Source organism: Cajanus cajan, chromosome 10, assembly GCF_000230855.2.
Source record: "Cajanus cajan strain Asha chromosome 10, NIPB_CcT2T_4, whole genome shotgun sequence".
Classification (NCBI taxonomy): domain Eukaryota; kingdom Viridiplantae; phylum Streptophyta; class Magnoliopsida; order Fabales; family Fabaceae; genus Cajanus; species Cajanus cajan.
Window position 1 is genome coordinate 81,658 of NC_138526.1, and position 27,283 is coordinate 108,940.

Genomic DNA, 27,283 nt, shown 5'->3' on the forward strand with positions numbered 1-27,283 from the left:
AATCACATTAAATAAATTAGTGAATCACATTAAGTGATAAGACTAATTATGAATTATTAAGAGATGAAATGAGAAAAATAATAAATGAGACCAATTCTAAAATTTGTTTCCACATTTCTCCTTCAAAAAAATTAAATTTACGTTAATTAAAAATTAAAAATACGTTAAAGCCATCGGTTCAATTATGAAAGGGTGGATTTGACACACTATGAGTGTGTTTGGTTATCATTTTATTGAACGTAACCTTAGTGTTTTTTTTTTTCAATCCATCATTGTTTCTCCATGAGCGATTGTGTAGTTTGTGATGTTCTCAAATGAACACGCGCATAGCACGTGACCATCTTTATTTCTCCCTTCAGCAAGCTCTTTCTTCCCCACCACCAATACGGAGTGCGAGTAGTGGTACAACTATCATCTCACACACTGCCTCTTTTCTCGCTCGCTCATTTCTTTACCGACAAACGCAAAGCCCTTTCTTTCCCTTTTCTCGGAATTTTCTTTTCGTGAGAAAAAAAAAAGCCCGAATTTCGCCATTCCTTTCCCATTTCGACCGCACACACGCGCTCTGCATTATCTCGCACTCAAATTCAACCAATGTGTTCGTGCAATCAAACTTGGTAATTTTGGCGGAACTTTTCAGGCTCGAATTGCGCGGATCTCAAATCCACGAAACCAAATGCACGGGTACAGCCGCCTCGGCGGAGCAGCGCGGTCGCCGCCGTCGTCGCCGCGGTTTCGCCATGGCCGGAGCAAGAGCAGCAGCTGGGGTTCGACGAAAGAGGGCAGTTCCATGGAGAAGTTGGTGTCGACAACTGGAAAGGGGGATATAATGATCTCATTTTGAAGTAAGTAAGAACAAAGAAAAAGAGAAATCACTTAAGCTTAATGAGTTATACTCTAATTTTTCAAAGAGATCCACTTCATATTTGTAATTTTGATTTGTAATAGAAAAATAAGTGAGATACCTTCCTTGGTGAAAGTTCCATAGAAGGAGATTGACTTGTAATCTTTGCTCTCTACAAGAACACAAGAAATACTATTTATGTAAACATTTCCTAGCTAGCAATGAGAGTATAATGTTGTAGGAAGGGAAAGAAAAATCACAACAAGTGTTGTGTGTGGTCTCATAATAAGTGGTTGTGAGGTTATCCTTCTAAACATGTGGTTGAGTGAAGTTTCTCAACAAGTGACTAAGTATTGTTGATAACAATAGGTGGCTGTGTAGCCGTTGTTGTATTAGCACGTGGTTGAATTATGCAACAATTGGTTGTAGCTTTAATGAAAAATCCCACGAGGTTATGTGAGGACTGAATGTAGCATAGTTGGAGTGAACTAATATAAATTTTGTGTCCATTCTTTCTTTCCTGGTCTCTTTACTTATTTATTTAGCTTTTGCATTTACTATTATATCACTGCATAATCTGGATCATGAACAAGTAAATTGAGAAACTATTCTAGTAAAATATGCTCAATATAAAAACTAATTTTATTCAAACAACATGTTTTCTAAGAAACTAAATTAAAAAGAAACAATGTTTAAAAGGAAACAATTTAACCCCTTCCCTTCTTGTTTTCTAACATTCACTTCATGTGGGTTTATAAATCTTGCGGATAACTCATGTTACTTACTTAGTATGAACCACTTTTTACTTCAAGAAATAATAACTCACATTCTTGCAAATAAATGTCTAAATAATTTTACAACAAAATAGTTAAATATGAAACTCACATAAATATAAAGAAATAACTTGTTCATAAAATTGAAATTTCAAGTAACTTTAAAACATATATAGTTGTTGTAGAACTCAAAACAGATGCATTGCAACATCTAAAAGATGTTAACTATGTTAGATCATTCATATTGTTAATTGTAATTTTTTTCTTCATATGATATCCCTTAAGCGAAAAATACTATAATTAAAATAATTGTGTATATTCATTCACATAATAGAAACATATAATTAAAATAATTTAATTTTATCATAAATCAATTGTATAACATATTATTATTATTATTAGATTAATAATCATGAATTATACTTTTATCACTAATGGATCGATTAGGTCATTTTTTGTGACTTATTTATCTTGATCTAGGTTTTGTTGCATGCTGATGGTGGCTCAAGATGTAGTTTGTCCCAATGCAAAGTTGAATTGATTGGGAAAATAAAAATATAATAAAGTTGCACCAAGTAGGAAACAAAACTTAGACTTAGTGATAAAGGCTAGCTCACTTAACCACTTTGACAAATGAGATTTTGTTCTTATGTTTAACAATTACAATACATATACCTATATTAAATTAAATTTATTTATATTAGTTTATTAGTTTATACAATTTAATTAGTGATCTATCTATTCAACTAATGATTTGCCGACTCATAGGTCTAGATTTTAAAATTATGCTTCTATATTAGACATGATTAATTTTTCATAATTACTCTAATTTTATTTATTTCTTTTGTATAACTTATCATTCATAAAAAATTATGAATCCATTGAACTAAAAAGAAGTAAACCCTCGATTATAAAAAATAAGAGGGTAAATATCAATTATAATTCTCATATTAATTTATATTATTAATCTTATTTGTTCTTTGTTGTGATTTTCACATAGAGAATTTTGAATTAAATTAAAAAATTAAAAATAGAATAAATATTAAAAGCATTTTGCCAAAAAAAATTAATCACGATAGAAATATAGTATTCTAGTTAACTTTTCTAGAAATCAATTAGGTAATTGTCTATTCCAATTTTTAGATTAAAATAATATATATATATATATATATATGTGTGTGTGTGTGTGTGTGTATCTATGTATAAAAATAGATTAATTAATATATTAATCTCTATCGTGTTCGAAAACTTTTGGAGTTAATGACACTCATGGTAACAAATGAAGTTAGTTTCTAACTTAGCAAATTGGAAAATACTTGTGGCAAAATTAAAAAATTAATTAACATATTGGTTACTTTGGTTTTATCTTTCATATTGGGGATGCTTGTTTTCACGTTAGTTATACAATTTGGTCAACCATAACTATACATTGGATACCAATTTGAAGTATCAGTAGAAACTAATTGCAATGCAAAAAAAAAAAAAAAAAAAAGCGTAACATACGCCATTTTGTCCTATGAATTGGCTCTCAACTTTCGGATTTCATATTTTAGATCAACATTCTAAGAAACAAAAGAAGAAAAAAAGATTTTATTTTCTCCTCTTTTGTCATTTATTTTTGTTTTGTTGGTAGTTCTAGCTAACCTCAACCTTAATCCACTTGTTATTTTAGGCTTACACAGTTTATCTGAAGCAACTATATGATTTTTCTTAGACTCATCACTATCCCTCCACACAAAGGCACAACACTTCTTATCAATAGCTTCACAAATGGACGTAAGGATAAGGGTTGACTGCATAACATAAGTCAACAAGCCTTGTAAAACGAATTTAGTAAAGGTAACTCTACTAGCCATAGAGAGCATATTGGCATGTCAAGACTGTGCCTTTTATTGATCTTATTCAAAATAAAACTAAAAGTTTTTTCGTTGACTTTGTTGTGCAAAATAGGAACCCTCAAATATTTGCCAAGATCCTATTACATTGGAATTTAATTCGACTCAGAATATTGTTCCTAACATGTTGGCCAACATTTGTTTAGAAGTAGATGCATGAATTCTCCCCACTCACCTTGGCACTAGAGCTTTCATAGAAGAGTTGTAGAGCTAGTTAAGCAACATTAACTTGGTTAAGAGTGGCTTTAGCAAACAAAAGGATATCATCAACAAAGGCGAGATGGGATATAAGAGGACCCCTCTTATTGATCTTTATCGACTTCCAAGCTTTCTTATGAATCACAAGATTTACCAGATGAGTGAGGCTCTTTAAAAAAAACACAAACAAATAGGGAGAAATTAGGCTGCCTTGTCTTACCTTATGTTTAGGTAGGAACTCATCCAACAACTCACCATTCCACAACAACTGCATCTTAGCAGAGGAAATACAAATCCATATCAGGTTAATGTAGGACAGTAATTATCATTAAGCAATTCTTAGATGAAATCTCACTTCAAGCGATCATAGGCCTTTTCAAGATTGATTTTGATATCCATCCAACCCTTTTTGCCCTTTTTTACCTTTTTTACCCTCATCGGGTAAAAAAATTTCTACGCAATAGTGATATTATCCCCCACTGTGCTTGTTGGGAATGAAACTAACTTGGTAGGACTCAACAAGTTTTTCCATAAGACCAAGGATTTTGTAAGTCAATATCTTGGTGACTTGTTTATAGGAAACATTTCATAATCCAATTAGTTCAAAGTTCTTTAACTTATAGGCTCCCTCCCTTTTGGGAATGAGAGTTATAAAGGTTTCATTTATGTTAGCAACAATCTCAAGGTTATGAAAGATCTTATGAATAAGATCAACGGGGTCATCCCCAACTTTATGTCAATGAGATCAGAAGAACATAGTACTTACACCATCGAGACCTAGGGCCTTTTAACTACCCATACTCCAAAGAGATGAGTAAACTTCCTGCCTAGAGATGCCCCACCTCAACAAAGCAACCTCATTTGGAAGAAAAACATGAGAAAAGTTAGCAATGTATGAAATTTGTGTTGAAAAATTTAATGATTACTATACAATTTTTTTTGGCAATGTATGAAAAATTGACATTGACAATGATGATTATAAACTTTGGGTAGTGGTTTACGTCATTAGCAACACATTGAAACATCTTGTCTACTAAGTACAATTTTTTTCAAATTTTGGAATACTTAACTTCATCTCTTAATGTATTCTTTACTTGAATAAAAGTATAGTTAATAATAAATTAAAGTCAGACAACCATGATTGTCAAGACCATGAAATGGTCCAATTACTTGCATTCTTTAGTAAAGTATTATTTTTTTTAACAAACACCTCAAATTCATTATAAGAATCTTCTAGATTAATAATTGCAAAACTTTCATGATAAAAATCAATAGAAAAAAAATAACGATAACCTAATCTTTTCTACAATAATGAAGATTAAAGTCAATAAAAAAAATCAGCACTATGACTTCCTCATGGTCATCATGATGGAAATGGGCTAGCCAAAGGACCCACAACTAGGGGTATGGCTAGAAGGATGCAAGAAGATTGAGCTAACATTAAGGTTGATGGGCTCAAGCTACTATTCACTTGGATTATATCTTGAGGCCCATATGTTTCATCCAAATGTTTATATCATATATTTTTATTGTTGTATTTTGGGCTTCATAGATTAGGGTTTTAGTGTCTTAGTCGTGTTGGACCTAGTTTTGGATTCTATGGACTTTAGGCTTTATATAGTCAATATTGGTCTTATTTTGTTTGTCCTTTTATTTTTAGAAATAATTGTATAGGAATTTGTATTCATTATAAGGTAGGCTGTAGGAGTGTAAGCGAGTTGGATTGGGTCGTGTTTAAATGAACCTGTTACCTGACTCAATCAAAATTTAATGGGTTGGATTTGGTTGGATTAATTAGGTCAACATAATTAAATTTATTTATTTATATATAAATTTAAATATTTCAAAATAGATGTAAAGTATTTGATAAATTGTTGCAAATACAATGTTATCAACCTATAAAGCAAACAATGATACAATTTTAATTCTAAAATAAATTTATTAATTTGCTATATTATTATCAACTAAAAAAATCAATATTAATTAATATAAAATAAAATTTAAAATAAATATATTATATTTTACAATTCTACCAACCTAAAATACAAAACTCGTTACTAAATAAAAGTGATAGTGAGTATTGTCTTGAACAAATGATCATTCAAATAATAATAATAATAATAATAATAATAATAATAATATTATTATTATTATTATTATTATTATTATTATTATTATTATTATTATATATGACTAGGTTAGGTCGGGTAACGAGTTGAAAATACAAAACCCGTTATCCAACTCGTACAGTGTCGGGATTTTGGTCAAGTTGGGTCTAACTCGAGCATTGAAAATATTCGATCCAAACTTGTTGAATTGATTTGGGTCGATAACCCATTATCCAACCCATATAATGTCGGGTTTTGGTTAGGTTAGGTCTAACTCAAACATTGAAAAAATTTAATCCAAACTTATTGAATTGATTTAGATCGGTTCGAATTCACGAACTACTTATACCCACTTACATTGCTAGTAGGTTATTCCTTTGTGATTTATAATAGACTATAAACAATGAATCAAATAAAATTATTTACAAACAAAACAACTAAAACAAAACCTTGCATGACCTTTGAATGGGATATCAAATACATACAGATTTAGGTAAATATAATCTTCTTTTCGGTAATAGAGTACATATAGTAGAATCTATTAAAATTAAAATTGTGCGCAAAGGCCTTTTGTTTTGATGAGCTCAACCTATGAATAAATTGTTTGTAATTATTGAGGATTACTATCCCATTGTTTTGGTGAGGTAAAGAAAAAGACAAATACACATAAAAGAATATATGATTTGTTTGGGGAAAATGTTGAAGAACTTCTTTAATATATATATATATATATATATATATATATATATATATATATATTAAGATAAAAATAAGGTGAAATGAAAGAATTGTTTGGATATGTTAAAAATGGGATAGTAAATAATTTTTTTTAAACAGAACAATTATTTGTGGTAAAGATTTTAAAAAAAATAACCTAATGATGAAAGTTTGGAGTAATATACATATAATTATAGGTTGAAATTTTATTATTACTGTAATTCTAATTGATTAAAAAAAATTCCAATGAATCACATTAAATAAATTAGTGAATCACATTAAGTGATAAGACTAATTATGAATTATTAAGAGATGAAATGAGAAAAATAATAAATGAGACCAATTCTAAAATTTGTTTCCACATTTCTCCTTCAAAAAAATTAAATTTACGTTAATTAAAAATTAAAAATACGTTAAAGCCATCGGTTCAATTATGAAAGGGTGGATTTGACACACTATGAGTGTGTTTGGTTATCATTTTATTGAACGTAACCTTAGTGTTTTTTTTTTTCAATCCATCATTGTTTCTCCATGAGCGATTGTGTAGTTTGTGATGTTCTCAAATGAACACGCGCATAGCACGTGACCATCTTTATTTCTCCCTTCAGCAAGCTCTTTCTTCCCCACCACCAATACGGAGTGCGAGTAGTGGTACAACTATCATCTCACACACTGCCTCTTTTCTCGCTCGCTCATTTCTTTACCGACAAACGCAAAGCCCTTTCTTTCCCTTTTCTCGGAATTTTCTTTTCGTGAGAAAAAAAAAAGCCCGAATTTCGCCATTCCTTTCCCATTTCGACCGCACACACGCGCTCTGCATTATCTCGCACTCAAATTCAACCAATGTGTTCGTGCAATCAAACTTGGTAATTTTGGCGGAACTTTTCAGGCTCGAATTGCGCGGATCTCAAATCCACGAAACCAAATGCACGGGTACAGCCGCCTCGGCGGAGCAGCGCGGTCGCCGCCGTCGTCGCCGCGGTTTCGCCATGGCCGGAGCAAGAGCAGCAGCTGGGGTTCGACGAAAGAGGGCAGTTCCATGGAGAAGTTGGTGTTTATTCTCATGTCGGCGGTTTTCAGGAGGCGAGGGTTGCTTCTCTTTGCGCCTTTGTTGTACATTTCGGGAATGTTGTTGTATATGGGTTCGTTGAGCTTCGATGTCGTGAGTATAAAGAACGGTGTCGTTGTTGTACACAAGCGTGCTCCTCCCGGTTCTGTTTATAGGAGTCCTCAGCTCTTCCAAAAGCTATTGCCTTTCATGGAGGCTGAGGCTGAGGCTGCCAATGCCAATGGAACTGTCAATGTGGTACTCAATCTTTCTTTTTCCTTTCTAGTTTGTGTGAGACTCAATAAATTGAGCACACAAAATATTTCATTATACTATTATATTAGTAATGTAATCTGGTTTATAGGTCAGATTCTCAGATTCAAATACAGAATCACACTTCACCAAAAAAAATAAAATACACAATCACAAACACAGGGTTTCCCCTAACAAGGAGCCTCCCCTTTCTACTAAAACTGATTATATATACAAAGATAACTGTCACATGTAAATAAAAATAACTACCTAATAATAACAAAAAATAACTGCCCTCAAACTAAATAACTGTCACATACAAAATTATAACTGCCTTTTATTTTATTTTTTTCTGACATAAACCTTCAGTGGCCTATCAGTTTCATTCAGTGTCTTGTGTTACTTCAATCCATGTTTGAAATTGAAAACAACTGCTTCCCATGACTCTTAGTGTTGGTGTATGTAAAAGTAAAAGGCTACTTGTACTGCTTTCGTTGGTGAACAATCTCTTGTCTGTTTTCCTAATTCGAATTAATTGGCTGAGAATCTGAGATGGAAATCATGCAGTTGATGAAAGCATGGCCTAGAAATGAGCTTAGAGAGTGGAAGCCCTGTGCTAACAGAAGTGTTCCTGAAACAGGTATTTTCTTCTCTGGATGATAAATTGCGCAGTTTTGAAAATTTGTTTTAGTTTCTTGTTGAATAGATTTTTTTTTTTTTACCTCTTTTTGTCATTTTTTTTTCTTTGGCATGTTGGATCTCTCACATTCAATTTATTTTCAAGTTCACTTTTAGTTCTAGAATCTTGTTTATTTATTTTTATCTTGTGTACTTGTTGTCTTTGTTGGAGGAAATTGCTAACTTTTTCCTGTCATTTTTCTAATATTATTTTTCCTTAGAATTGCCAAAGTCAAATGGGTTCCTTATAATTGAAGCAAATGGTGGATTGAATCAGCAACGCTTATCGGTATGCCTATTGATGTGACCAAAGATTTTATTTTCACTGCTTTATTTATCTGGGTTTCTTACATCATGTTCACTACACAGAAATGGTGATTCCATTCTGTGTAATGAGGGATTTCTATTCTTGCTATCCAGAATTTATTTTTTCCATGTAACATTAATTTAATTCTAGGCCTAATTCCATAAACAGTGAATTGAACATGGAATACCATTACCTCATAGGGAAATGGGATTGGGATTTCATGCTTAAGAAATGAGAAAACTCCTTCTATTTTACAAAAAAGACTTTTCATGCTTCATTTTTTGTCACAAATATTGTTTTTCACACTTAATTTTTTCATTCCTCACAAATAATACTGTTGCTCACTTGCTCTTCTTTTCTGCACAATAGTGTCTTTTTTTTTTTTTTTTTTTTGAGTTGTAATTGTAAACAAATAAATAAACCTGAATGTTCTCTCAAGAATCTTCTTTCACGTACATTTTGGGTACCGTATATAAAATAAACATGAGAAAAATTGAACTTTGTTTTTCTCATGAGGGCTTTTATGCTATTTAGATAAACTTAGCTTGCATGCATGAAACTGCACTGGAAATGGAAATTTCATTCCGTTTTCATCACTTGGAATCACCATTCTGTATATGAAACACGCAATTGAGTCTCTTGTGAATGGGTGCATGGAAACTTGAATCATGTTGGTAGGAGAGGAGGGATTGGAATCTGTTAATGGCGATTTTCTACAACCATCATTTGTTTCGAAAATGGATACCTAATGACTTATATCTAGAGGGCTTTATGAGGCTGGTGTATATTTTCTCTTGGTGTTTGTTCTTGTTTCATTTTTCTCTGAATGGAAGTATGGTGATAGGCTATCAGGATTACATGGTTAATGAAATTAGATGAAGGATATTGACGCTGCAGATTGCTATTTACTTTGCATGTCCTTATTGTTTTAGCACTTATTATACTTCTCTTTACTCTTTATGCAGATATGTGATGCAGTTGCTGTGGCTGGGCTTCTAAATGCAACTCTTTTTATTCCTATATTTCATTTAAATAGTGTATGGAGAGACTCAAGGTAATTGCTATTTATACTTAATTTTAATGATTATGGTGGTTGCATAATTATTCATCCTTAATGGCTGTTAAATCTCATTGCTATAGCTCTAACATTTTTTTCCCCAACCGTATCATTTTCATTCTAGGAGTCTGAATCAGAAAACTGGATATGTTTCATTTTTCTACTTTCTCTATGCCTACCATTTATATGACTGGCATGCTGGATAGGTCAGATATGATCTCAGCTCAGAAGGATTAAGGCAGATGAGGATGGAAGATCATCTTGTGTTTATTTTTTTAGATGAAATCCTTGCATTGGGCTTTGATTTTACAAATTGTAATTTATGCATAGGAAGGAACTAAACAACTAATACCACACATCTTAGTGAAGGGCTGAAGGCATATCTTTAACTATTGTATGAGTTTTGAGGTTAGGTACCATGTAGAGCATGCTTCTGTTTTCTACATTGGACAATTTCTTACTTTTTGTGTATAACCTCCATTCTCCATAATTTATCTCTGCAGACAAAATGATAAATTTTGGAAATGGGAATAGATAAGCACATCAGAAATCAGTTTGGTTTTGGTCTCATACTTTCTGACATTTCTAGTACCATGTATGTTGAAAATGTTGGTAGCACATTCACTTGGAACAGCAAACCACTCTAATCTTCTGAACTTAAGAAATTATCTTAAACTTACCTGTACAGATGCCAAGCTCATACTGACAGTTACAAATATTGAACTGAGAGTCCATTACATTAGTTGCCAGTGGCTTATTCTAAAATCTAGAGCATTTAAAGAAACTACTTTTGAATAGAATAAATGACTTGACTCCTTTTTGTGCATAAGAGACACTATTGGAAAGCTGCCTTAACTGCAGTCACCCCTAGCCTGCCTTAGTTGCAACCTCTTTGGGGTCTGCCTTTATAATCTCATGGGTGGTTGTTTAGTCTCATATCACTAGGGATATGACTTAAATAAAGCTTATAAAGCTTGGGCAATTCTCACCTTACAAGATGGTTTTGTAGGACTGTGTTAGGTGCCATAAGCTCAAATTCTAAGATACATTTGAAGTGCACCATGGTTAAGTTTTGTATATGTAGAACATAGGGTCCTTCAAGTTGTATAATAATCTATGGAATTTTCATTTCATGTATATATGTCTTGTTCAATTGGAATTAATGGAAAGGTCATTTTATAATCCATACTAATAATTAGTGCTATTGTTTGTGTATTATAAATTTGAAAATTTATGATTTACACCTTAATATCTGGCAGCAATTTTGGTGACATTTTCGATGAAAATTTCTTCATACAATCACTTGGAAATCGTGTGCATGTGGTGCGAGAACTCCCCGATGACATACTTCAACGATTTGACAATAACATAAGTAATATTGTCAATCTTAGAGTAAAAGGATGGTCCAGTTCAGCTCACTATCTTCAGAAGGTCCTTCCTCAGCTTTTGGAAATGGGGTGTGTGCCTTTCTATCTTTTGTTTCCTCACCATTGGTTGACCTCCAATTCTTCTAGCATGAAAGTAGTTTCTGCTGTGTTTTTAATTTTATCTTTTCAATTAAGTTCAATTATTCTCGATAGTAATTACATATTTTTCATTTGATAAAGATGTAAAAATGATAGCCAAATAAAATAGAAATATATGTCATGTTCACAACTCAAAATAACTTTCATAACATGTCTGATTGCTTCAGTTTCCATAGATATAGTGTCTTCGTTCACTCATACATTGATGGATGAATACATGACATCTTATATTGGATTAGTCACAACTGGGGAAACAGAACTCTACAGCCTATCAACCTAAATAAAATCCCAAACAATAAAACCAGTTTAAGAGAAGAACATAACAATCCAAAGTCTTTTTACATAGATACTGCTAATTACCTGATTTTTGGTCCCCGACAAGTAACAGCTAATTGCTGTACAGTATCCCTGTTGACTTAGTAGCTATATATCATAATACTACTTTACTAACTTTTACTGCATTTTTACTAACATGCTGTACACAACCCATTCTTACAGTATAAATAAGAAAGAGACGTAAGGGACAATACACTTATGTATTCGCACAACAAAGGTTTTTCCTATGCTCTAATGTTGATTCTTTTAATAGATGTGCTTGAATTGTGCTATAATTTTGTTCTTCGTCATCTAAATCTCACTCTGGTCTGATGAATATTTTGCTGTCATATAACACTAATTTTCTGATTACTTGGTGATAATCTCTTTAGAACTCAGGTATCGCTTAGTCTTATCCAAACACACTTAAAACATGAAAGTAGAAATGCACTAGGAATGTAGGATAACATTATATAAAAGTTTGGCTAGATGGTTTGAATTTAAAAATCTAAATGCCCAATGAGTCATTGTTTTGTGGTGCTCCATTTTGACTAGGAACAAGTACAGGGATGATATTGTTTTTAAGTCAAAAGATGCATATAAAAGATTCCCCTGCCCCCAGGTTGCCCAGACCCCCCCCCCCCCCCCAAAAAAAAAAAACAAATAAAGTACATTTGTAGTCATTTTATTGAATTTGTTCTGATCTTTTATTATTATTATCACCACTGTTGTTCATTTTCTTACAAACATGTCCTTTTCAGTTTATCATGTATTGTGCATGGATCCTTAGAAATTTGCTCATGCTGGTTGCAGGGCTGTTCGCATTGCTCCTTTCTCCAACAGATTAGCTCAGGCAGTACCCTCAAAAATCCAAGGGCTTAGGTGTTTTGCCAATTTTGGAGCTCTTAGATTTTCAGAACCTATAAGAACACTTGCCGAAAGAATGGTTGACCGGATGGTTAAATATAGCTCCCAAAGTGGTGGGAAATACGTTTCGGTGCATCTTCGTTTTGAGGAGGTGTTTTTCTAATACTTTTGTACTTATATTGTTGGATTTACTAGATACTGTACTGATGCATAATGGATGAGCAAAATTTAGAATAATTTTTTTAATTTTATTTATGATAATTTAGGGATCCCTGCCCTTGATAAATCATTATATTTTAGCTTTAATATTTGAAGGGAGAGGTTGCTACATGTCTAAATCTGATTATAACTTATAAATACCCTATCAATTGCTTTATGTTGGTATATTTTGTATATTGTTCATAAACAGACTATAGTCAACTTTGGATTCCTGTGTTTTGGTTCCTTGGTTCTACATCAATTGATATTAAAAGCTTATCCTGCAAGTTAAAACAACACATTGCACCAGAACACTTTTCTCTGGCAATTTTCTGTAAATTGGGCAAGCACTAAAGTTTCTGTGTACCAGGAATACACACAACACACTTGTTGATATTGCAAATATTAATTTCTTCATCCACTGAATGCTAAGCACAGATCAAGAGCTACGAAAACCACACCATTGTCTTCTTCTGTCATAGAAGGCTGCTGAAATAAGCTCATCTAGAGTATTAAGTTTCTGGATCTTATCTTTAATCCATCCACGGGAGTTGTTCAATTAATAAAACAAAAACAGGTCAAGGAGGCACTTAATGGTCTTCACGCACCATCAATTACCAGAGTGGTTTCTTGCATCTCTCTCTTCTTGTGGATATGCTATTCTGAGTGATGGATAAGCCTGCATGAGATTTCACTATTGCTCTCCGTAAATTGCAGGAGGAGAATGATGTAGAATAAATAAAGATAGTTTAGGATAATTTAGGTTATTTATATGATTTTACCTCATATCAAGATATGTTCATTTTATTTTAGCTTTTGGTATTTGTTTATCTGATTGGGGTTGACTATATATCTACTGTATGATTTACTATCCATCAGTTTCTTTTTGCTGCTGTTTTTTTGCAAATTGTTGATAAATAGGTTATTGTCAATTTTTGTGAGTTTTGGTTCCTCAGTTATATTGATTATATATTATTTATTATAATTAATAGTTGTTTTTTCTCTGAATAAAGGATATGGTTGCATTTTCATGTTGTGAGTATGATGGTGGGGAGGAGGAGAAACGTGAAATGGATATTGCGCGTGAAAGAAGTTGGCGAGGTAAGTTCAGAAGAAGGCATAGGATAATAAAGCCTGGTGCAAATCGTGTGGATGGAAAATGCCCGTTGACTCCATTGGAGGTATGCGGTAAAAAATTATTGTCCTTCGTGTCTTGGGTTTTTTCATTGTTTTCCATTTCTCTTCCCCATATTTATGCTGTTTAATATCATTTGGAAAAAAATATGCAAGTTTTGGAATTTATTTGTTACTTGTGCTTTGATTGCACCATTCTGCTTTTTCCATTCTTCTTAAGTATTCTGTTGATAAATTGGTCCTAGAAATTTGTTTTGAACGTAGTAATTAGATATGAGTGTATTATTTTCCAATTGATTAGTAAATAGCAAGGTTGTCAAAATGAGAATATAGGTAGACTTGTGGAGGCACATAAAATCGGCTCCTAAACTTGTAAGAGTTTACCTAATATAAATAACTAAATTAATTGAAATGCCTATAAATAACATATGCATGAACATAATACGTCTAACACAATAATGATTCAACATTTCATCATTTCTCTCATTCACCAAAATATACTGCCCTAGTCTCTAATAGCTCTCAGACTCATATTTCAGTTCTCCAAATTATTTAAGACACCAAGAGCCTGTTTGGGGTCATTGCAAATTTTTGGTTTTTGGTTTTCAATTGCAATTTAATAAAAAAAACCATGTTCCGAAAAAATGTTGAGTTAATTTTTAACTCAATTTTAAAACACTTTATTTAATTTTCAAAACTAAGAAAAAAGGATTTGTAAATTTAGTTTTTAATTTTTAAAGAACAAGCTTTTACTACATTTAACAATGATTCTTCCCACCGCCATTATCACTATTGGCACGGCCACCATCACCACCGTTGACACTACTACCATCACCACCATTGACACCACTACCACCAGCAATGTCGGCACTATCCACACTACCCTCTCCACCATTATTGCTGCCGACATCACCACCAATAATGTCACAACCAGCATTGCTATCACTAACACTGACATCACCACCAAACGTGCCCTAAATTTTTTTGAAACTTATAACTAAAAAACACCCCCAAACATGCCCTAAATTATTCAGTTCTGTTTGGCATTTCCCAAATATTTTGGTTCACCAAATTATTTTTCATTTAGAGCAAAGCAACTCATCATATTTTGTATATAATATAGTCAGAGATGCAGGTGAGAACATTTAATACCAAAAGTTTAAAAACAGAATATATAAGATGATGTGGGAGCTTGCTGCCTTTCTCAGCTGCTCCTTGTTCAAAATATTTCAGTTCAAATTATTTCTCATAGAACAAAGCAACTCATCATATTTTGTATATAATAGAGTCAGAGATGCGGGTGGGAACATTTAATACCAAAAGTTCAAACACAGATAGATAAGATGATGTGAGAGCTTGCTTCCTTGCTTGGTTGCTCCTAGTTAAATACTCGTGTTGTTTCTGAACAAAATGAGAGATGAGCTTGGCAACTTGCTGCCATCAAGTGCACAAAATAGACACAAGAAAAGAGAAAGTTGTGAGAAAAGGACTGTTCAATCTTCGATAGAGTGATGGGAGACACAAAACAAACCTTGCCGCAACTTCAATGGGTGTTGTGGATGGTTAATGGAGCTCTCACCTTGAGTGGGTGTTGTAGATGGAACTGGTTTTCTGCCCTAACATGAAAATCAGAAGATGAAAAAGTGAAGGAAATCTGCTTTCAGTTGGTGTCCTTAAGTTCTCTATCGTTTCACCTCAGAATGCCCCAAAACAGGTGTTATTTTGAGTGTTTTTTCCCCTTTATGAACTTGTCAACTTGCACATGAAATCGTGATTTGGACTGATCCTAACTGAACTTACACAAGCTCAACCGAGATTACGCTTAAACAATTCTGCAAGTTCGTAAACTCATACAAGTCTATGAGTGTACATACGAGTTTGTTAACTTTGGTAATGGGATCCTCTGAATTTAAATATTCTTTGTTTTTCTTTTCTGAAGAGGTGATTCAGATGCTGGCATCAGTGGGAGCAGTAGTGGTGATAGCAGTAGGACATGAAACAATGAATTGGATGCTAGCATCAGTGGGAGCAGTAGTAGTGATAATAGTAGGACATGAAAGTATATATCCCATGAATTTAAATGGGCATTTGTTTCCCTGTTTATATTCCTTGCTAATTTAGGTTCCTTAGTTTCCAATTTTGAAATTTTAAAAAATGCATAGCAATCCTAGATTCTCATGATAGGGTTACTGGAAAGAGTTGATACAAAAAATTGAGCTTTACAAATATTGAAATGCAAACTTAAAACAGAAAATTACAAGGAAAACACAATCTTGTAAAGAAAAATGTGTCTTGGTTATGATTTTCATGTCTCATTTTGTTTGATGCTGTAGGTGGGAATGATGCTTAGAGGCATGGGTTTTGATAACACAACCTCAGTATATGTTGCAGCAGGAAAGATTTATAAAGAACAAAAGTACATGGCACCACTTAAACAAATGTTTCCACGATTACAAACCAAGAATACACTGGCAACACCAGAAGAGCTTGCTCAATTTATGGTATTTAAGGGATCTATGCTTGTTTAAAACAAGAAAACTAAATTCCATTCATTATAGAAAAAGGTGTTTCAAGGATAAAACAATTTCTGCAATGCACATGTTTATGCTGCAGGGGCATTCGTCTAGGTTGGCTGCTCTTGATTATACCGTTTGCCTTCATAGTGAAGTATTTGTTACAACCCAGGGTGGAAATTTTCCACACTTCTTGATGGGTCACAGGCGCTACATGAATGGTGGGCATGCAAAGACAATTAAACCCGACAAAAGAAGATTGGCTTTATTATTCGATAATCCTAATATAAGGTACAACTTTGGCCCTTTCCTGTTTTATAACTTTTTCTTTTTTGCTGTTGCTTTTTGATCCAAGCAGTAAAATATTTATTTAAAACATGAAGTTTATTTGTGTAGAAGACAATCATCCTAATAAGAGATAATTTACCTCTATATTTGATAATCCTAATATAAGGTACATGTTAGAATAGCTTATTTGGAAGCTTCTGTATTTATTATTATTATTTTCTTTTGCATGTCTGATGTGATGTCTTAGGCTCTTAGCCTTTTCCAGCCTATGTTGTATATTTGTATACTCAATCAGATATATTTTAGAATGAAGCAATTAAGTGTTGTAATATACACTATTTTTCAAAACCATCTTAACATTCAAGTGTACATTTAAAAAAGGAAATACAGAATATTATTTTTTACAATAATTGTATAGAATGTATTTGCATTATATAGACCTATTTTAGTATTTTGGGCTTAGGGTCTAACTGAACTGCACATAACTGTCTTGTAAAGTGAGGATTGTCCGATCTTTATCAGCTCTATTTAAGCCATTTATGTAGTCGATGTTGGGCTAAACACACCCCTTGCAATTATGGCAACCCCCAAAGAGGCTGCAATTAAGTCAGATTATGGTGACTATAATTAAGTCTTGTGTTTAAGATGCTCTTTTTGATAATATTATCTTTTTTCATCACACTTGAATGTGAGTGTACGGTAGTGTACATGGGTGTGTATGATTTATCCCTTTTACGTTAGTTCTTTATTTTTTATTTTAAACTCTATTTTAATAATAGAGTAAACTATTTTTTATCACGCAAATTAAAAATAGACACGCATATTTAAAAATAGATTTGTTGACTTATTTAAAATTAAGTTTATTGGCTAATTTAACGTTGTTAATGTCAAATAGGCTAATAGGTCAGACTCAACTTTTAAAAAGTTTGTCAAGCCTATTAAAAAATCCATGATAGATAATGGACTAAACTTCGACTTTAATTTATAGAATAAGCATGACCTATATATTCAAAGTCTAGCTTGGCCTATTCCCACCCTATCCCTTAGTAAGAACATTAGCCACTTGGAGTCCTGCAAGAACATGACCTATAACAATAAGGCCATTGTCTAACTTCTCTTTGATGAAGAGTCGGTATATCTCATTGTGTTTAGTACGGTCGTGTTAAACTAAATTATGAACAATACAAATGGTTGAAGTGTTGTCATAAAACAACTTCATAGGGATCTCAACTTCAATCCTGGGGTCATCAAGGATAAGCTTCATACATAGTCCTTCACATATACCTAGTGTCATAGCTCAAAATTTAGCTTTTGCACTAAATCGTGCAACCACATTATGTTTCCTATTCCTCCAAGAATATACAATAACCAAAAGTAGGATTTCTGTGTAATTGACCTTGCATAATTTGCATCAGTATACATGTCCATATGCAACATGCCTCCTTTGCTGAATAATAAACCTTTCCCTGGACTTGTCTTCAAATACTGGAGGATCTTGTCAACTATCCACATGCCTTTCTCAAGGGCTATGCATAAATTGACCAATTTCACTGATAGCATAGGCAATGTCTAATCTAGTGTGAGATGGGTAAATTAGTTTCCATACCAATTTATGATATTGAGATTTCTTCACAAGGTGGGTTTCTTAACTTCACATCTTGCAATTTTGATCAATTGTAACCCTTGAGATCCTACATCCCAACTTTCCTATTTCTTTAAGGAGGTCAAGGACATACTTCTTTTGAGAGATAAAAATATCTTTCTTGGAATAAGCAACTTCAACTCCTAGGAGATACTTAAACTTCCCTAGGTCCTTCATCTCAAATTGAGTCAGTTTCTCTTCTTCATCATCACCTGTAATGATCATATCGTCTATATAAACTAAAAGCATTGTATGAGTAAATCTTCTAAACCATGCTCGTGGAGATTGCTCAAGTGCATATAGGGCCTTTTTTAGTTTGCATACTTTGTTCTCTTCACTTGGAGCTCCAAATCCTAGGGAAATATCCATGTAAACTTCTACTAAATCTCCATGTAGGAAAGCATTTTTGACATTAAACTGTTGCAAGTCCCAACCAAATTGGGCTTCCAAGGAAAGGACATCTTATACTGTATTCATCTTTGCCACTAGGGAAAACATTTCAGTTTATAGTATATTCCTTTTTGACCAATCTTGCTTTGTACTTGTCTACCATCCCATCATATTTGTGCTTCATTGTGAATATCCGTTAGCACCCTACAACCTTCTTGTCTTTGGGCCTATCTACAATTTTCCAAGTTGAATTTTTCTCCAATGCCTTCATATAGTTGTCTTGAATTCAATGCTCATCTCTCATAGCATCCTAGACTGAAATCGGTACTCCTATTGCATCAATTGCAGCAATAAAACTTTGATGCTAGATAAAGAGATGGTCAATGCAAACATAGTGAAATAGGACATTTAACAGATGGTCTTTTTCCTTTCCTCAAGGCAATAGTAATATCATAATCATTAGCACTTATCACCTCAATGTTATCTTGAGGAACACTCAATCTATTGTTGGCAAGTTGGGAATTGATGACATCCACTCACCACAACTTGAGGGGGAGTGTCAGAGTCCCTGGAAATATGCTAAAGATAATATTTTCTTGTAATGAATCCTTGGAAATGCTGAAAATAATATTTTCTTGTATAGATTTAATTACATTCCACAATTAGGAGGATAGGCTGAATTTTTTTTTTTGTATTTATTGTACAGGATTGTTGACCCTGAATTATAGGGATAGACTCTGTCTATCATAAATTAGGGTTTCCTTAATTAAATTATTTGTATTCTATTCAAGAGCATTTTTCTGACAAAATCCACCAGATTTGTTACCCTAGAACCAAAAATCCAAAACTTTGGGAAATAGATCTAATGATGTTAAAGGAGCTCTTACCTTTCAGGGTCAAGATACATCATCTAGAGGGCTTACTCATGGAAGGATCTGAAGACAATCAGTTGCTTCCTTATTGAAGGATTGGTTCTGACATGATTGGATCCTTTACAGCACGTGGGGTGAAAATGGGCCTCAAAAATTTAGGGTCTTGGTTGCTAGTGGAAGGTGCACTTGGCTTGACCACTGGTCCCAAAGGCAATGGCAACAACAGGGGTAAGCAAGCAATGGTTTGCTAGAGTGGAGCAACAAAAACAAAACTCCTAAGATCTAGAGCTCTGATACCATGTTGAAGAGAAGTTGGGAGAAAAAAAATTGTAAATTAAATGTATGTTCTTACATTCATTAATCTCCCTTGTATGGGATAACCATTATGCCTAGAAAGGAAATAACAGTAACAGGGGAACAAGTATCACATGATACTCTCATGTGTTTTTGACCTCGTAAAAATATCTTGGATATTTATAGGCTTGTTTCTCATTAAAAAAAAAAAAAAACACTTACGACTAGTAAAATCATCAATAAACATAATAGTATCTAGATCCACAAGGAGTAACAATTTAGGAAGGGCCCCGAACATCATAATGAACTAAAGCAAAAGGCAATGAAACTCGTTTATTGACACATTTGGGAAATCAACTATGGGTGTGTTTCCCTAGTTTACACGACTCAAACAAAATTAGGCAAGTTGGAGAAGTTGGGCACCATGTTTTGAAGCTTAGGAAGACCAAAATTACCCAATTGAGCATGTATGATAAGGGGGGGATAGTGGCAGCGCACTTGAGGTGTACTGTAGAGATAGTAAAGGCTATGAGACATACATCCAACACCAATTAATGTTCTGATGTGTTGTATGTTCTTGAAATTGATCGAAATTTCTTGAGTATTGGACAGCTAGTTGAGAAAGGTTATTGTGAAATGGTAAATGGAATAAAGTATTTCCTTGTGTATTGCAAAATGAAAGATATGTTTATATACAAAGTAGTGGGCCTAAGCCCATGTGGTCAGACTATATCTAACACTCCCCCTCAAGCTGGTGTATATAGATCATATGTACCAAGCTTACTACAAATATAATCAATCATAGGACCCCGTAATGATTTGGTGAAGACATCTGCCAACTGATTAATGGAGTTAACAAACTGAGTAGTAATGCCCCCAAATAAAATCTTCTCACGAATGAAGTGACAATCTATTTCAATGTGTTTGGTCCGCTCGTGAAATATTGGATTCGAGGCAATATGAAGGGCAGCTTGATTATCACGTATGAGAGTCATCTGTGTAACTTTGCCAAATCTCAATTCATTAAGCAACTGTTTGAGCCAAATAAGCTCACAAGTGGCAGAGGCCATAGCACGGTATTCTGCTTCTACACTAGATCTTACCACTACATTATACTTCTTAATTTTCCAGGAAATTAAGTTATCACCAATAAAGACACAATAACCTGAGTTGGATCTCCTGTTAGAGGGAGAGCCTGCCCAATCTGCATTTGAGTACCCCACAACTTGAGTATGATTGTTGTAGCCATATAATAAACCTTTTCCTGGAGCACCTTTGATATATTTTAGAATGCGGATGACTGCATTCCAATGTCCTACACATGGAGAATTGAGAAATTGACTCACCGCACTAAACTGCAAAGGAGATGTCAGGACGAGTTACCGTGAGATAATTCAATTTCCCAACCAATCTTCTGTACCTCTCAGGATTTGAGAAAGGCTCCCCCTAACTTGGTAGAAGTTTAGCATTGGGATCCATAGGTGTATCAATGGGCTTGGAACTCATTAGGCCAATTTCCTCTAAAATATCCAATTCATACTTCCATCACCAAACTAGCAGGAGCAGAAGTGCGTAGGTGATAAAGGCCATGGGACTCACATCCGGTGCCAATCATCCGTCCTAAACCTAAACTCCGGTCCTGTAAGAAAACAGAATCTTTAGTAAAGGAGATAAGATAATCAAGAGAGCGAGTAAGACGACTAAGTAACAATAAATTAAAGGGAGACTCTGGGACATAAAGAACATTGTCAATGGAGCGAGAAGGAGAAATATGGACAGTACCAACACCATGAGAGGTGGCGCGAGACCATTAGCCATAGTGATAGAGGGTAAATAACTAGAAGCAGAAAGAGAGGAGAAAAGAGACCAATTACCAGAAATATGATCGGTAGCACTAGAATCTAGGACCCAAGGGGCAAGAGAAGTGGAGTGAGTGAGACCAACAAACGAAGGACCTGTGTGCGCAATAGAGGCAGTGGAATTGGAAGCCTGACGTACCTCATACCATTTAAGGAAGTCATGGAAGAGAGTTGGAGGTCCAAATCCAGACCCATCAGAGGGGGTAGCACCAGCTGCAGTAGAGACAGGGGAGGTAGTGTGGGAAACAAAAGTAGCAGGGTGAGCGGGACGACCATGTAAGACGTGACATCAGCCAATAGTGTGACCAAGTTTGTGATAGTGATCACACTTGGGACAACCTTTGCCCGGTTTGCGAGAACGCTAACGATCATCACACTGAGAAACCAAAGCAGAGAAGTCACTAGTGGGAGCAGAAGAAGGTATGTTAGGGGAAGACTTGCAAGGCACACGCAACAGGGTGGACCAAGCCGAGTTCAAGGTAGGCACAGTCGAAGATCCCAGAATCTGATCACGAACGGAAGAGTACTCATCAGGAATCCCATACAATGCCATCAACATAAAGAAAGTTTGGCGTTGCTCTAGTTCCTTGACAAGAGTGGCAGCGGGAGGCAAAAGTTCATTGAAGTCATGAAGAAGGCCATGAACATTGCCCAAATACTCGGCCATGGAACCCTCAAGGCGTGGTGGAGAAATGATACTCTGGAGATTTTGACACACACCATAGAGACGTTGAGTATCATTGGTGTACAATAATTGTGCTTGTTCCCATACATCAATACAGGTCTCATGAGCACGAAAAATTTGCTTGAGGGAGGGATGAATGGCCAACTTAAGGACACTACAAATTTGAGCATCAATTTTCGACTAACGAGGACGATCTTTCTCATCAACGGAAGCAGTTGTCTGGGTAAGGTGAGCAACATAATCATGTCCCTTAAGCCAAAGCTTGATATCAGAAGCCCAAGTGTCATAATTGATTCCATCTAACTTGTTAATGGAAAGTGGGACATTGACATAGTTAGTAAAAATAAAGGAGTCAAGCCGGACAGCAGTAGGAGAAGCCATATATGCTGGAAGAGGAGAGAGAAACAACCACGGGAGAGAGAAAATAGCTTGAGAAGGAAGGGACCCATGACAAACCAAGTCCGATCAAGAAACAAATAGCAGATCGGGGTAGAGGATGTCGGGGCGAGTCTGGCGCCGGTGATTGCTGCCGGAAAAGTGGCTTGATGCGCCGCCATGCGCATCGGCTGATGGAGAGGAGAGAGAAAAAAACGTGCGAGCACGGGATCGACGCGTCTGGGCGCGTGCAACCTCTGTTTGTCACGCGACTGGTGGCGTTGGGTTCGCCGGAGGAAGGCGAGCCGGGAGGGTGGGTCGCTGGCCAAAAAGCTAACGGAGGCAGCAGTGGACGGCAACAACAGTGAAGAAAAACGTCAAAAAATAGAGAAACAACGGCCATAAAGAGATGTAGCGAGGTAGGTTGCCAAAAAATGGAATGAGACACGTTTCTGGGCACCGATGAATAGTGGGTCCACCGAGAGGTCAAGGATTAGGCTTTAGATATCATGTTGAGTGAAATGGTAAATGGAATAAAGCATTTCCTTGTGTATTGCAAAATGAAAGATATGTTTATATACAAAGTAGTGGGCCTAAGCCCATGTGGTCAGACTATATCTAACAGTTATGAATTATTTTTCGAAAACAAAAGTTGTTTGATCAAAGATGAAACTTACAAATATATTGTCAAAGTAAAAAATGAGAGGGAAAAGTTTTGTTTTAAATCTATTGGAGGAGGAGGAGGAGCGAATTGCTTTTCCAATAAAAGAGAATATCACTGAATTATGGAACAAGAGGCAAGATATTAAGGAAGGACAAGCTAGTTTTGAAATAATAGCCCCAAGTCCTAGAGTGGTGATGTTGAAGCAAAATTGGCAACAACAAAGGAGCAAGCTCAGTTGACTAAAGAGGAAGAGATGACTAGAAGCAAACATGTGATATCTCCATCAAAGAAGGAAACTCTGCTTTAGAGAAAGTAACTATTATGCAAGAGTGCACAAACAAGCAGGTGCAGATAAGGGAAAATGCTTTTAAAAAAAAAAAGGTTAAAAACTTAATTTGGTCTCTTATAATATTTGTTTGTTTCAATTTAGTCCCACTTTAATTTTTGATTTCAATTTGGTCCTTAATAATTAAAATTATTGCAATGTCGGACTTCCGTCCAAATTATTTAAACGGAGTTAACCATTGGTCAGGTAGATGTCAGGTAGATGCCACGTAGATGCATAGGTGGATGCCAAATTTCATGAATATACCTGAAACCAAAATGGTCCGTTTTGGTTGCACATGTTATGTGTTAATTTTGTATCTAGAACGGGCCGTTCCAAATGCAAATTTAACACACCATGAGTGTAGCAGAACGACCCGTTCTGACACCAGAACGGGCTGTTTTGGATTCAGAACGGCCCATTCCAAAATGTCAACCACATACGTACATTCAACCAAATATCGCAATGTGATTCAAAAATTGAAAATAAAAATTCATAACATATCATAAATTCAAAGACAGAAACATAGTTCAGAAACTGAAAACAAAAATTCAGAACATAACATATACTAAAAAAGTTTAAAGAAATTACTGAGAAGGGAAATCATCTGGGTAACGCCGAAGGGAAACCCTAAACCACAAAAATTCAAGTTGTACCTCCTCAAGAACAGGTTGTTATTATTGGAGTACATCGTCAATGACTTTAAGGGAAATATCGTTTCGTTTCATCCTTGACTGTATAGTGTAATATGGTAGTAAGTGGTTCACTCCAGTTTGACTAACAATGAAATAAAACCTGCTACCATTGTTCTTAGTGATACACTGCATTGTTCTTAATGATACACTGTATTAGCCCAAATGTTTAGCAATTGAAGTTATCAATCTCCATTGACAATATTACCAAATCCAGTGTTTGAAATGCTTTGTACCTTGGGTCTTTTTCCTTGCACGATTCACAACCATGAACTGTAATCATCGATTGGCTGTGTTTGGCATTCTGGAACAAGAACGACCTGTTCTGAAACTAGAACGGCCCATTCTGGTTACAGTATTGGTGTGTTAATTTTGCATCTGGAATGGCCCGTTCCAGGTGCAAAATTAACACACCAAGAGTACAACCAGAACGAGCTGTTCTGGTTTCAGAACGGGACGTTCTGGTTCCAGGTGTATTCAAGAAATTTGGCATTCACCTATGCATCTACGTAACATTCACGTGGCCAACAGTTAATTTTGTTTAAATAATTTGGACGGAAGCCTGACATTGCACTAATTTAAATTATTAGGGACCAAATTGAAACAAAAAATTAGAGTGGGATTAAATTGAAACAAACAAATATTATAAGGAACCAAATTAGTATTTTAACCAACAAAAAAAAAATTCTAAAACTTAGCTCAAAAAGAGGATGAAATACTGGAGAAAAGTGCAAAAATTGAGCATGGTAAGAGATGTTTGAAAATTCTTTAAATAATGAAGGCTACTAAATCAAAGATATGGAGTTGTGATACAAAAATATTGTCAATGAGATTTGAAATTAAAGAGTTGACTAAAACATTGAAAACTGAAAGTTCTAAGACCCAATCATGTGAGAGGGAAGCAATATTATTTTAGCAAGAGAAGAGCCTTCTACAATAGAAGAGTGAAGTGCTAATGATTTCACCAAGTCATTCTAAATTAGCAGGTTAAATTTTGAAGGATGAAGATAGAAGTTTGTAGCCTCCAAGGCAAAGAGGAGTGTTGGAAATGTGCCTTTAGATACCGTCAAAGTAGTTTTAATTTTTAGTTTGAATAAGTCAACTAGTTATTTTATAAAAATATGTTTTTGTGTTGTTAGTGAATCAATTAGTTTCAAATTTTATTCTTTAATTATTATCAAAAACTCCTAAAATCATGGAGTATGATTTTTATTCAGTTATTTTAATCTATTTAAATATAAGTCATATTCAATAAAACAAGGTATGTTTTGCATTGAAAAACAGAGTTACATTGTTTTCTTGTTTTGTTGTTTTTCTCTATCCTAAGATTAAAACCAACAAAAACACTAATGAAAGCTGAACCACATTATCGTTAATGGGATGAACAGGAGTTCAGTCTTTTATATTTGCCTGCTTTCTAACTGATAATCTCAATTCCCAAATAGACGCGTAAATGTTCTTAATCATTTATCAAGTATTTTCACGTCCAAAACGTTGACGTTCTTATTCTACACAGCATCCAATCATCGATCAGATTCTTATCCTATAATTCGATGCCTTGATAGTTTCTGTACTCATTATAAAGGTTACCACTGGATTTTCTTTTATATTTTTTTACTGATTTTGCAGATGGGAAGTATTCAAGCAACAAATGAAAGACATGCTTCGTCATAGTGATCAAAAGGGAACTGAGTTAAAAAAGGCTGGTGGGTCTCTATATAATTTTCCTATGCCCGATTGCATGTGTAAACACGCAAAACCCAGAAGTGAAAACCGTAATACGACGAAATATATGAAGCTATAAATGTAGAGGAGTATCGTCTTTAGGAAATCAAATTGTAAAATACGTGTAATTTATTTTTCTATCATTACCTTATTATTCTTTTTTTTTTTTTATCTTGTGAAAATTAGCTGTGAAATCATAATTAATGTATATTGTACATGGGATTCATTGTACATGAAATTCATTGTCAGATGAGATAGACGTGCACCTGATTATCAGGATTCACTTTTGGACGACCGGTGACTCGGTGAGCTTTGTTTGACAATTTAATTTACTAAACCGAGCTGTCTATTTGGCAAGTGATAAATAATATCGTCAATTGATTGCAAATCTATAGCCCAGAAGGCTCATTGCCATGTGATGTGCAAAAATAGTTTAAAAAAATATTACTATATATGTTTGTTTTGTATAATAGACACTTTGAAGAAACCTTTATGTGTTTGTGACAAGCACAGCTGGTATGCATTTTACTTTGCAGTTGTTATACAGTACTTGATATAACCCGCACATTGTGTGTCAAATTTATAGAAATTCTGGAATTATATATTATATAGAAAGTTATTTATTGATATTTTATTGAAATATGAGTAATAAATAAATGAAATGTAGAATGGTAAATTTATAATTGATATTCATTATTATACTTGCATAAAATAATATTTATGCTGTTATTTGATGTGAGATCTTAATATTTTTAAGGTTAAATTGTATTTTGATCTCTATTTTCTTCAATTCATAATTTTGTTTTCTTTATTTTGAAATGAGGACATTTAGTCTTTCTATTTTTTAAAATACAAAACCTTTAAAATCAATTCAGGAAATAAAAGATTAAATACATCATATTACTCTCAAAATATGAGGTTCAACTCTTTCTTAATCTCTAACAATTTTTGTATTTTTATGATTAAGTTTAGAGTTGTCAAATATTGGTCGGTCTGGCAGGTTGATCCATTTACTTGGTAGGCCAAACTCTTTATTTTTATG

At 34.2% G+C, this 27,283-nt stretch overlaps 1 protein-coding gene across 2 annotated transcripts; it reads left to right on the forward strand.

The window, feature by feature from the left end:
• The first annotated feature begins 7,103 nt into the window (after positions 1 to 7,103).
• On the forward strand, positions 7,104 to 26,532 carry LOC109818820 (O-fucosyltransferase family protein). 2 transcript variants are annotated; one of them, XR_014429970.1, is made up of 11 exons: positions 7,104 to 7,841; positions 8,403 to 8,475; positions 8,735 to 8,802; positions 9,786 to 9,874; positions 11,137 to 11,334; positions 12,532 to 12,736; positions 13,797 to 13,964; positions 16,251 to 16,418; positions 16,531 to 16,721; positions 19,645 to 19,850; positions 26,146 to 26,289. XR_014429970.1 is itself a non-coding variant. In XM_020384344.3 (10 exons), the coding sequence occupies exons 1-10, from the start codon at positions 7,461 to 7,463 to the stop codon at positions 26,318 to 26,320; spliced, it is 1,716 nt and encodes a 571-aa protein (XP_020239933.1). In that variant the 5' UTR covers positions 7,117 to 7,460; the 3' UTR covers positions 26,321 to 26,532. The 2 variants fall into 2 exon arrangements, 1 of the variants encoding a protein (XP_020239933.1); XM_020384344.3 differs by lacking the exon at positions 19,645 to 19,850 and having other exon boundaries at positions 7,117 to 7,841; positions 26,146 to 26,532.
• The last annotated feature ends 751 nt before the right edge of the window (positions 26,533 to 27,283 follow it).